The sequence below is a fragment of the Acartia tonsa genome, chromosome 2, assembly GCF_053477335.1.
Source record: "Acartia tonsa isolate MP-2025a chromosome 2, ASM5347733v1, whole genome shotgun sequence".
NCBI classification, from domain to species: domain Eukaryota; kingdom Metazoa; phylum Arthropoda; class Copepoda; order Calanoida; family Acartiidae; genus Acartia; species Acartia tonsa.
In genome coordinates, this window is record NC_137261.1 from 43,182,694 (window position 1) to 43,195,624 (window position 12,931).

General features: G+C 30.3%; 1 protein-coding gene across 1 annotated transcript in view; it reads left to right on the forward strand.

The window, feature by feature from the left end:
• The window catches only part of LOC145312566 (uncharacterized), a 105,257-nt gene that overhangs the window by 47,402 nt on the left and 44,924 nt on the right, over positions 1-12,931 (forward strand). The window contains exons 16-17 of the mRNA XM_080151822.1: positions 666-727; positions 970-1,051. Coding sequence (XP_080007948.1) covers positions 666-727; positions 970-1,051 — 144 coding nt within the window. The remainder of the gene's footprint in view (positions 1-665; positions 728-969; positions 1,052-12,931) is intronic.

The window sequence follows — 12,931 nt, forward strand, 5'->3', positions numbered from 1 at the left end:
TTTTATTATTTTATAGTCAGGAATAAGGTATAACCAACAAGCAAAATAAATCTAAAATAATATTTGGGGGGCAAATGGAGAGGTCGTCAATTTTACGATGTGTTGCCCCCCCAACGACAGCTGAAAAACACGTAAAGGTTTCGTGATTTTCTTCCGAATTAATTTCGTTATTGGTATTAGCTGTTTTATAGTATCTAAAATTAAAACACAGATGTAAACCTAAAGCTTTGGCTATTCTAAATATATTCTTTAGATGAACGACTTCATTAGAAAAGGTATTTTTATTTTTCTCCTATTTTTGGAAATGTTAATTAATTTTACAATTTCTTAATCTAGCTAACATAAAAAGGACTTGAGGATCATGTGTCTTTGTTTCACAAAAAAAATTATTTGGAGGGGGGATCAATTTTTGTTCTAGGGGCGATTTCGCCTGTGGGGGTGGTGGTTCCCTCCCCCAAAATAGTTATGCACCTTCCCAAAATCTATGAGAAGCTACCGTGTAAAGGCGAACCATAACGGTTCAGCGGTTAGCGAGATCTTTTGGTACAAACATACAGACAGACGTACTAACAGACACGAAGACAGACAGACACCCTGTTACTTTATAATAAGGATAATTTTCAAATCTTTGAAAAGATCTTTATTTGAATAAAAACCTGTTCTAGAATGTGGGGTGGATTCCTACCCAGCCCCTACCAACTTCTGGTGGAGTTTTAACAACAGCTTTCAGGAACTTCAAGTAATTTTTTTAGAATAAAACAGATAAGAATAAAGAAGCGATAGAAAGTGTCAGGTGTGACGTAATAACAACAGGAGGGATGAGAGGAGAAGTTGGAGAGGAAACCCCTAAAAAAGAGAGGGATATTAGACGTATTTTATGACGTCACACATGACACTTTCATGCGCTTCAGAACATATGATTATAATCTGACATTTAAAATCCTTTTTTATTTACTTGGACAAAACTTGCAGCTGACAAAACTCCCCCAAGACCAATTTTCATGGAGCAAAGATAGAAGCTATCTAAACTACAGACCAAAATCTCAATTAGGTAAGTTAGTAGATATATACATTATACATAGATCATAAAGAGATAATTAGATAGATAGATATGGCGAATGTGATAAACAGATATAGAGAGATAGCTATATTGATTGGTGCTTTGATATGTGAATAGATAGGCAGTCAACTTTATTCCCGTAACAAAAACCTTAAATTGAGGAGATTGAATAGAAATGAACGATCAGAAATTATTTATCTTTTGATGACTTATCCCTTAAGTCCCTGTATTTCAAAAGGACTTCTGGTATAGGCAGATGCATCCAGGGATTTAGATAAAGATTCGATCATAGTAACTATGACGTCAGAAAAAAATAACAATTAACCAATGAGAGGCCGCTATATATTTTACCATTACAAATACTGGCTTCTCATTGGTTAATTGTTAATTTTTTTCTGACGTCATAGTTCGACACTTTTACTATGATCTAAAGATTCTAAATAATTTTAAAATTCAAAAATAGTTTTTGTTATCATTTGTTAATATTTTAACTAATTCTACAAAAAAAATAAACTTTTTTACACTAAAAAAAAATTAGATCAAAACACTTAAAAAGCAAAATAATATTTACTAGAAATTTTATTTTGCCTTTAAATTCTTTGAAGAATTAAATATATATTTTACTGATTTTTAAACAAAATAGATTAATAAATATTTCAAGTACCTATTTATATGTTCTTTTGGATCATATGAAGAAAATGAAGTCATTCCTAAAAAGGACAGAAATTCCCTTCCTTGGGTATAGGAAGGCTATTTACTTTCCTTTTTCTTACAAATTCTCAGTAAGGAAGGTGATTTCTGTCCACTATCTTACAAATTCTCACTAAAGGAAGGTGACCTCTGTCCACCATCTTACAAATTCTTCCTAATTCTTAGAAATTCTTCTTTTTCCTCACTATTACAACTATGCTTAATAAATCTACCTTATTTACCCAAATTCTCACTTATTCTCAGAAATTCTACCTTAATTACACAAATTCTCCCTTATTCTAAGAAGACCTACCTTATTCTAGCAAATTCTTCCTTATTCTATGAAAATCTACCTTATTATAAGACATTCTTCCTTATTCTAAGAAAATCTACCTTATTCTAAGACATTCTTCCTTATTCTAAGAAAATCTACCTTATTCTAAGACATTCTTCCTTATTCTAAGAAATTCTTCCTTATTCTAAGAAATTCTTCGTTATTCTAATAAGATCTACCTTATTCTAAGAAATACTTCCTAATTCTATGAAAATCTACCTTATTATAAGACATTCTTCCTTATTCTGAAAAAATCTACCTTATTCTAATAAGATCTACCTTATTAAAAGACATTCTTCCTTATTCTAAGAAAATCTACCTTATTCTAAGACATTCTTCCTAATTCTAAGAAAATCTACCTTATTCTAAGACATTCTTCCTTATTCTAAGAAATTCTTCCTTATTCTAATAAGATCTACCTTATTCTAAGAAATACTTCCTAATTCTATGAAAATCTACCTTATTATAAGACATTCTTCCTTATTCTGAGAAAATCTACCTTATTCTAATAAGATCTACCTTATTATAAGACATTCTTCCTTATTTGAAGAAAATCTACCTTATTCTAAGACATTCTTCCTTATTCTAAGAAAATCTACCTTATTCTAAGACATTCTTCCTTATTCTAAGAAATTCTTCCTTATTCTAATAAGATCTACCTTATTCTAAGAAATACTTCCTAATTCTATGAAAATCTACCTTATTATAAGACATTCTTCCTTATTCTAAGAAAATCTATCTTATTCTAAGACATTCTTCCTTATTTTAAGAAAATCTAGCTTATTCTAAGTAATTCTTCCTTTTCCTTACTAATTCTCTCTTATTTTCAGATAACCTAGCTTATTCTATGAAGTTCTTCCTTAATTCCCCTAATTCTTCCTTTTTCTCAGATAATTTTCCTAATTTATATTGGGATATCATAACTGAAATAGAGGTATAGAGAATATATAAATTCTGCCTTTTCACCTTCCTTATTCTCTCAAAATCTTGGTTTTTCTCACATATATTTCCTTATGTTTATTGGGATATCAGAACAAGATGTGTAGGATAAGTTTGGGTTGTATCTTTTGACCTGAAATATTTGTTTGTACTTTAGAGGTGTTCATAAAGTACATTTTAATAGAAGGAACCCCAGTCTGTAAAACAAATATGAAATTATCTTAAGAAATAATAGTACATTCAGTATTTTTTTGGTTGTATCTTTTGACATTTAGTGTTTATGTTTTTATTCATAAAATTATTGATAATATTAACATAATTTTACTGATAAATAAACCTTATAATAACAGGATAGCAGAAAATAAGAACAGGAGTCTTTAAAATCCTTCACTAGCCAACACATACAAATATTAGACCAAGACCAAAAAAGTAATAATTTCAAAACAAATTTAAATATATTGTATATTTTACTGATATTTTCTTCAATAACTATATGTAATTATCAATCCTTTTATAAAAGTAACAGGATGTTTGTCTGGGCTCCCAAGAGAAATTGCTTAAAAAAAAGTTCATACCATACCATCAGAAAAAAATTAATTTCCTTGTTAAAAATAAAATACCAGGCTTAGAGTCAGACATTTTTATTTGATTAATTAATTAAGTGTCCATGGAAGCCTCTAGTGGCGTAGCTGCTAGTCTCAACCAATGTAATGTTTTTTTTTTCTTCACATTCCTATTTATGTGGTACAAACTCTATAGAAGGTTGGCAACTTATTTTTTTTGCTTTTTTATAAAACTTTTTTACTTTTAGAATATTTAAATAAAAATTTTTAGTAGAGATACAAACTTTCCTTTGTATGTCTGTCCTTTAGTCTGTCAGTCCGTAACGCTATGAGCAAAATATGATTCTCTCGGATTTATTAAGATGGAATTATGATTTTTTAAGTTGGTCAAATTCACTTTGGGTGTGTTGATCAATAACTTATCTTTATGTTCTGCGTTGCTTATGGGAATGTTGACATCCATGTTTTTTTTTATCACATGTTTCATGTTAATTCATATAGCAACTATGGACTGTATAAGGTACTTTTGTCTAGTTTAATCAGATTCAAAAGGGGTTTTACAAGATTACCATGTACTCTAATAAAATGAAACTTGTAGCTGGCTAAAATAATGATCACCTTCATTCACCCCTTGTACTCAATCCCCTCCCCTTCTTTAGGATGAACAAACTGACTAATAAATGATGGCCATGTTATTGGTGAACCTAAATTGACGACAATTTTGCCCATGTCATAATATACACATTCCACGTATATTCCACCCGTTACAGAAATCTTTAGAATACACTATTAATCTGGTTCTATTAGCTTTAAATTTATTATTTTATTGCATAACTAAAAATTGGAAGTAACATGATCCAAAAATAGAAATGCATCTCTTGAAAAATATACCAAAAAACCTAAAACAAAATGGTGTAATACTGAACTACATATTATAATATTGTTTATTGTAAATATATAACAATTTTATAAAGTGTTTACTCTGTAGTAACACATTTAATATACAAAATAAATAAACAGACCACTTGGAATTTAATATATCTATCTTTAAGAGCGAAACACCTCTAAACTAAGGCTAAAGACTATAACTTATTCTTAAGCATCCATAGCTGTATTGTTTATTGGTTGATATTAAAATATCAGTATGGCACATCGACTATACAAAATAAATAAACAGAGCTAAACCTTTCGATAACTAGGGCTCAATTATCCATAGCTGTGTTTTGTTTATATGTAATCATATAACAGTCTAACATAATTACTATACAAAATGTATAAACAGACCACTTGGAATTAACTATATATCTATCTTTTGGAGCGAAACCTCTCTATACCTAAGGCTATAACTATAAGGCTTAAGCATCCATAGCTGTATTTTTTATTGGTTGATATTAAAAATATAACAGTATAACTCATCTAAAATACAAAATAAATAAACAGAACACTTTGAATGAATTCTATCTATCTTTAAGAGAGCAGCTTTTCTATAATTAATGCGGAACCATCCAAAGCTGTAGTGTTTATATATAATCATATAACTGTATAACAAAATTACTATACAAAATGTATAAACAGACCACTAGGAAATTAATCTATCTATTTTAGGAGCGAAACCTCTCTATAACTAAGGCACAACCAACCATAGCTGTATTGCTTATATACATATAATCATATAACATTCTAATATAATTTATATACAAAATAAATAAACAGACCACTTAAAATCAATTTATCTATCTTCAGGAGCGAAGCCTCTTTATAATTTAGGCTCAACCATCCATAGTTAATATACAAAATAAAAAAAACAGACCACTTGGAAATTAATCTATCTATCATAGAAGCAAAACCTCTCTATAACTAAGGCTCAACCATACATAGCATGTCCTAGCAAGCACATATCCTCACGGACGGACTAACAGACATTGTGATTGTAGAGTAGCTTTGCTCCTAAAAATCTTATATAAATGTTATACTAATATATCTTTGATGTCAATTACTGAAAAAATCCAATAATTTGTCTCGTAGAAATAAATTACTTTTTTTACACTTTTTCTTTTATTTTCTTTTTTTTCACTCTTCCTCTATTTATCTATCTTCATCTCTCCATCTCTCTCTCTCTCTCCATCTTTCCATCTCTCTCTCTCTCTCTCCATCTTTCCATCTCTCTCTCTCTCTCTCTCTCTCTCTCTCTCTCTCTCTCTCTCTCTCTCTCTCTCTCTCTCTCTCTCTCTCTCTCTCTCTCTCATTTTTATATAAAAAAGTATCTTGTCCCTACCAAATTTAAAATTTTACCTATAAAACTGTCGAAGTTTTTCATAGTGCCGCTAAAAAATGACTTTATATACAACATATATAATATAATATCAGGCAAAATGATTATAGAAAAAGATTAATTTACCATCCCGGCAATCCCTGCTAATTGGTGGAGATTAAAAAATGATTATGTTGGCTAAAGTAAATACTCTAAATCTTTAATTAAGAGACATCAACAAAGAAAAAAGTTTTAACATCTAGAGAAATAAAAAAAAATATCCAGATAGTATGATATTAAAACAAGGTTGATAATTTTCTTGAATAGCGCACCATCAAGAAGAAAATACAAAAGAGACAAATAGTAAATTGTAATACAGTTGTACAAGAAAGTTTTTAACTCTATCGATAGATCGACAAACTTTTAAAATAGTAATTACGCCCCTAGAGAGACTAAGCCTTCAAAAAAGAAGTAAAATATTTCAGGGGGGTATTTTGGTTGGTGGCTACTTCTCCTGGAGGGGTGAGGTATTCCCCTAAAATATGTATAAACCTTACCTGGACCTATGAAAAGCTTCAATGTAAAGGAGAACTATATCGGTTACTCCGGTTAAGCGGTTTGCGAAATTATTTGGTACACACAGATAAACAAATATAAATCATGTTACTTTAATACAAAGATATATCAATTATATATTATGACTAGCTTTTTGGATTGATAGATAGGTTTTTGTAATAGAATTTTTATCCTAAGAGAAAACTAGAGCACTGAAATAAAGATAGATAGGTAGGAAATATGATATTGAAATAAGTTAGCAGGTTGTAACTCCACGTCCGCATATTAAATTTTCATATTCACATCAAGGATGACAACATCACTAATTACCTGAGCAAAAACAGTGATGACAAAATATGATACAACAGAAAATCACGAAACCTACACCGAAAGTATGTATATATATTTACATGTCTTAGTAGCATTTTTACTGACAGACCGACGGACCAAATAAGTTATCTTTAATAAGAGCCGAGAAAATCACACTTTACGGACTGTTATAAGTTTTAGAGTAATTTCGCTACAAAAAAAGTTAAAAAATGAAATAACAAAGAGTTTAGAGTATGTAACGTTTAATGCTGCATTAATAAATTTGACGGAAATGATATCACACCGCTAGCGGATATAAGTTAGGATATGAAATATGGATGACAGGATAATTTAGCGTCAGATTTTGTACAGTATACATTCTGTACAAATGAAATGTCTTCTTTTCTAAAATTATTTTGTAAAACTTAACAATTCAACAAGCAGTACTTTAGTGAATGTATGCCTTTGTACTTTTTAAACTTGGGTACATTGTCAGACTCATGTTTATCTTTCACCTAAATATATATTATTGAAATATTGAATGTTTTGAAACTAATGTACAAACACATTTACACATTCACAATAGTACATACAAGGATGACAAAATCTATCAAAACTCAACAAAATCTATCAAAGCTCAAGTTTAATCATAAACAAGGCATTTTTTTTGGGGGGGGGGGGATTTTAAGTATTGTCCCATAGTCAGAGTCACGTAATATGCCATCCAGGGCTCGGCAGTCGCGTGTCAACCGCGTGTAAGCCTCTGTGAAGTCGTCATATCATAACTGTAAAATATAGCTGGATGTTTAAACCTGTTACTAAACAGACAATCCATCTTCTCTGAATATTTTATTTTGAACATAAGCGGGTTAAAATTTAAGGCTTTTTGCGACTGTGGCGCTGCTGCCGAGCCAAATTAATAGAGTAGCTTCTTTTAAAATAAAATGAAAAAGTATAGAAATATAGAAGTACACAAAAACGTATTACACAACTATATCATATTATATTACAAATAATTATTACATAAGATCAAAAATCACATAATATCTGTACTCACACTTGTGCTGGATTTTCAATGGATTTAACTCTATTTCAATGACATCAATTCTGAGTAAGAAAATATTATAGAATTCTATATTTTAAAGTGGTAAGGTTTTTGTTGTTGTAGCTTAAGATTTAAATAACTAATGAACCGATAGAGTTTTCTATTTTATGGAAGCTTCACATAAGTCCCTGAATGGTTTTAGGCTATTTATTTTCTTAAATCTTGGGATGGTTTACTGCTATTTTTGTGCAGAGCTCGATCTTTAAATCGTTTATAGGTGATTTAAACCGGGGCGATTCATTTGGCGCACCATCAAATTATTAATATCAATCTTTAAATCGAATTTGCATGGGCGATTTGAATCAGGCAGTGGCGCGGGCCCGGCGCGGCAATGGCACTCACCGAGTGCCATTGCCGAACCAAATCGGGGTGATTTATTTAATAAATAAATATTTTTTTTTAATTACTTTAATATTTTATTGCAAAACTATCGTGAAAACATTTTTATAGTTATTTTTAAAATAAATTATATATTAATGTTTTATATAAAATACCTTACTGACACTGCTTAAGTAATAAAGTTGTACTGGCGCGGATCGATATTTTAGTGAGTGCGCAGGCGATTTAACAACACCGCGCCGAAAATCTTTTAAAAATCCATGTTTTATAGGCGCGCTGTGGCTTAACACCAACGCACCTACAGTTCACCTCTGAATCGCCCCGGTTTAAATCACCATAAAAACGATTTAAAGATCAAGCTCAGTTTCTATACTTTGGAATACAGAGCTCATAGATGCTAGCGGCGCACCCGCTAGTATACTAAAAGTAAAGAAATAAGAGAGACCTATCCTTGTATGACAAATAAGACAAACATCTCCAGGTTGTTGAGAAATTACAATTTAACAATTTAATAGTCCAACACCTGTTAAGCACAACCAAAAAACACATACATACAGCTACAAAAGTAACACAAACGTCTACATTACAGCTGAGCGAATACGTTAATAAATAATTGCGTAAGTGGGACTTTTATAATATGCTACGCATCCCATAAAATTCTTGACCAACACACATTTAGGTTATGGTCGATTAAGTAAATAATTTTTTAAAACTGCAGCTGAATTTATTTAATTATTTACTCTCCTACCATACTTACAAACTAGAAAGAGAATTTAAAATGTTTAAGTTTATTAAAGTAGTTACAGACGGACGGACAGCCATTTCATAATTGTAAAAAAAAGTTTTCCATCTAAGTATCTAAGTTTTGGTTAAATAGATAAATATTTATTTTAAACTGCAGCAGTATTTATTTAATTATTTACTCTCCTAACATACTTTCAAACTAGTGAGGGTATGAGAAATGGTTTAAGTGTAATGAAGTGATTACAGACGGACTTACAGCCATGTCATAATTGTAGAAAAGTTTTCAATATCATGCATCTAAGTTATGGTTAAATAGATAAATATTTATTTTAAACTGCAGCAGTATTTATTTAATTATTTACTCTCCTAACATACTTTCAAACTAGTGAGGGTATGAGAAATGGTTTAAGTGTAATGAAGTGATTACAGACGGACTTACAGCCATGTCATAATTGTAGAAAAGTTTTCAATATCATGCATCTAAGTTATGGTTAGATGAATTAATTCATTAAAAAATACAGCTACATTTATTTAATTGTTTATTCTTCTTCATGTTTTTAAATAGACATAATATTGTAATAGCATTGGTTTTTAAACGACCCTTCACTTTAAATATTAATCATAAAAACATAAATCAAAATAGTGTTTTTGGGGTGGGGGCCGATTTCTCATTGTAGGGAGGTGGCACCCACCCCCAAAATAGTAATAAACTTGCCTGATTCTATGAGAAGTTTCACTGTAAAGGAGAATCATATCTGTTCAGCAGTTAGTAAAAATTCTTCCCATACACATACACACAAACAGACAGACAAACACACAGACAAACATCCTATTGCTTTTTTATGAGGATCACCCGCTCAAATTCACGATGTCATTTCATATTCCTTACTGTGAAGCGCATCAATAAATTTAACACATATTGGCAGTAAAAAATGTTAGTATACTTTTCTAACCTTGAAACGCATTTCTTGTTGAAATATGAGGGATGCTGCATTATTTAGAGTAGTGCAGCTGTTTCATAACTATATATGGAAGTTTTTTATAAAACCTTTATAAAATGGCGTCATACAATACAAATGACCAATGATAGGCCGAAACACAATAAATCACCAATGGCAGGCCAGTATGACGTCATTTTTAATTGGCAGTTAAAAAAACTTCGTTTATATGCTCTAATTTCCATCTTTCAACTGATATATTTAACAATTAAGTCTTTACGCAGCTTAATATCTACAGTCTTTATAACGTCTAGCATCTAGTCAGACTAAAATGAATCTATACAATCTATCAACTACAGTCTCTACGCAGTCCAAAAACTATAGTTTCTAAGTTGTCTAGGATTAAATGTTCTACGCAGTCTAGCCTCTATAATCTCTGCTCAGTTTGGACCTTGCTTTACTATCTATATCCAACTAATCTACAATTTATTCTTTTCCCCATTTATTAGAAGACAGATGCCAATGGTGTAAGTTTAGTTTATCATCCATTAGCCTATCCTTATATTTTTAAAAAGCAGTAAATAGTTTAGTTCAGTTTTCATAGTTTTAGTTAGGTATGGTTTTCAAATATTACTGCAGAATTGTAGCATTTATTAACATTTCTAGTCCTTTCTCGTATGCTTTTTAGAGGATATTAATGTCTTTCACAAAGGCCTTTTTGGTCAGCGAGATTTTAAATTACAGACAAACATTTGATAATGTTTAACTCAAAAAAGTCCTAATTCGTTGATAGATAATACCAACTTATTCACAATGGATTTACTTTCTATTGCATAATCATACATTCTTTCTTTATTCTAACCCATTAACACTTAATTTATTTGTGAAGCCCGAAATCTATATTTTACTAAAATGTAACAAAGCAATTTTTCTCCTTTTGGTGGTTTTGTTGGAAGATTAAAATTTAGTTTTACAGAGTGCATGATGCACCATACATCATAAGGATAGATAGATAGATATATAGATAGATAGATAGATAGATAGATAGATAGATAGATAGATAGATAGATAGATAGATAGATAGATAGATATATAGATAGATAGATATATAGATAGATAGATAGATAGATTGATAGATAGATAGATGGATAGATAGATAGATAGATAGATAGATAGATAGATAGATAGATAGATAGATAGATAGATAGATATATAGATAGATAGATAGATAGATAGATAGATAGATAGATAGATAGATAGATAGATAGATAGATAGATAGATAGATAGATAGATAGATAGATAGATAGATAGATAGATAGATAGATAGATAGATAGATAGATAGATAGATAGATAGATAGATAGATAAGCTGAATCGCAGTACAAAACACAATAAAACAATTACCCCAAACTTTTAATTTGATAATCTAATCCCATTCAGAGCACAAAATTTAATTATCACACCCTCTTCCCTTTTTAGTGGCGCAGCTTATCTACGTATAGAGTCTTCTTTTTGTCCAAAGGTTATTTTGAATTTATGTTATTCAGGATCAAAACGCATTTTGTAATGAATTTATGTCATTTTTTTGTTGATTTACAGATATTCTAACCCTTTTCTGGAAGTCTGGTTATGAGTTGTGCTTTGTAAGGGCAAAAGCACTCATTTTAATCTTATTATTAGTGTCCCACACCTGACATTACAGCAGTATGTATCATTCTTAACGTCTTTAGTATGGTGTTGTGTGATCTAAACTCGAACCCGACACTATAACTGGAAGTGGATTAAATTGCTGCCCTACTTATGATCATAATCGACCTTGTACTGTAAAAGTTTTACCTAAAATGCTATTATTCTCCAACCCTGCTATGGATGCCATTCATTTAATTTAATTTCTGTTCTGATTAAAATTAGGGAAACAAAGTTATGTACAATAATACCCAGTGGGATATTTCAAGGACGTAGTATCCGGTTAGAATTCTGTGCTCACATTATATCAACTTTATATTCCTGTTTATTATAGCTTCTATCTATTGCTTCGACTATAAGACCTAATCTAAAAATTTGTCGATGACATACTAATGCCATTATGATAACATACTTCAATTTGATGGCTATATCCGAGATAATGTATCCAATCATATAAAGTATGAATTTTTGGTTTATAAGTTCAGAGCTTGTTAACTACTGTACTTGTTGCGTTTTCAATTTTAGAGAAGCTTTGTATTAGTATATGGAAAAGTTATGCTATTTTGTTTTAATTTTAAATCTTTGTATGGTTTTTGGTTATTTTCCTATAATGAATTTTATATGGGCTTTAATGATATAGGATAAATTCTGTAATTCCCTCCCCTTTCAAAAGCAACGATTTTAGATAAAAAAGGAGAAGCCAAAAGTATTGGCATGATATAAGCTGAATTTTCTTTAAGAAGCTGATTTCTGAAAGCCCCAAAGTTATGTATAAATATATACAAAATTTCTCCAAGGTTTTTTCAAATATCAAACGCTTTGTTAAGTTCAAACTTACATAAATTGTTAATTATTTGTATCAGCTGAATGACAAATGTTTATAAGAATCTTACATGTTTCCTCATTATTTATGGTCTGAATATTTTTTCAGTAAGTGAATTTAGCTAAGAGGCGTACAGAAGGGAGTAGGATACACCCCCCTACATCCTTCTTGATTTTGGATCAAGGGGGTGTAAACATTTTCGGGTGCGCTTAGCGCAACCCCCTGACAAAACACTCGGCAGGATGCGCTGCATTTGAAAGTATCTTCTACTTTTTTTTAAATAAAACATATTCTGTAAAAAAAAAACTTAGTACGCAGATGGAAAATTGATATATAGGTGATTTATTGGTAGAGTAAGGAATTTTGATATATCACTTCAAGTGTTCAGTAAAAACTGAAAGAAAAAAGACACATGTTCAATGTTCATAAAAAGCGAAGAATATACAAGAAATTAGGATTGAAAAAAATATTGATGACTTTTTGGCAAACTAAGTAATTTTGAAAGTTTTCTGTGCAACATAAAAACTGGAGAAAAACAAAAACATTATGTTCATATGAAGCACAAAAATGAAAAGCTAATAAAATTGAAGACTTT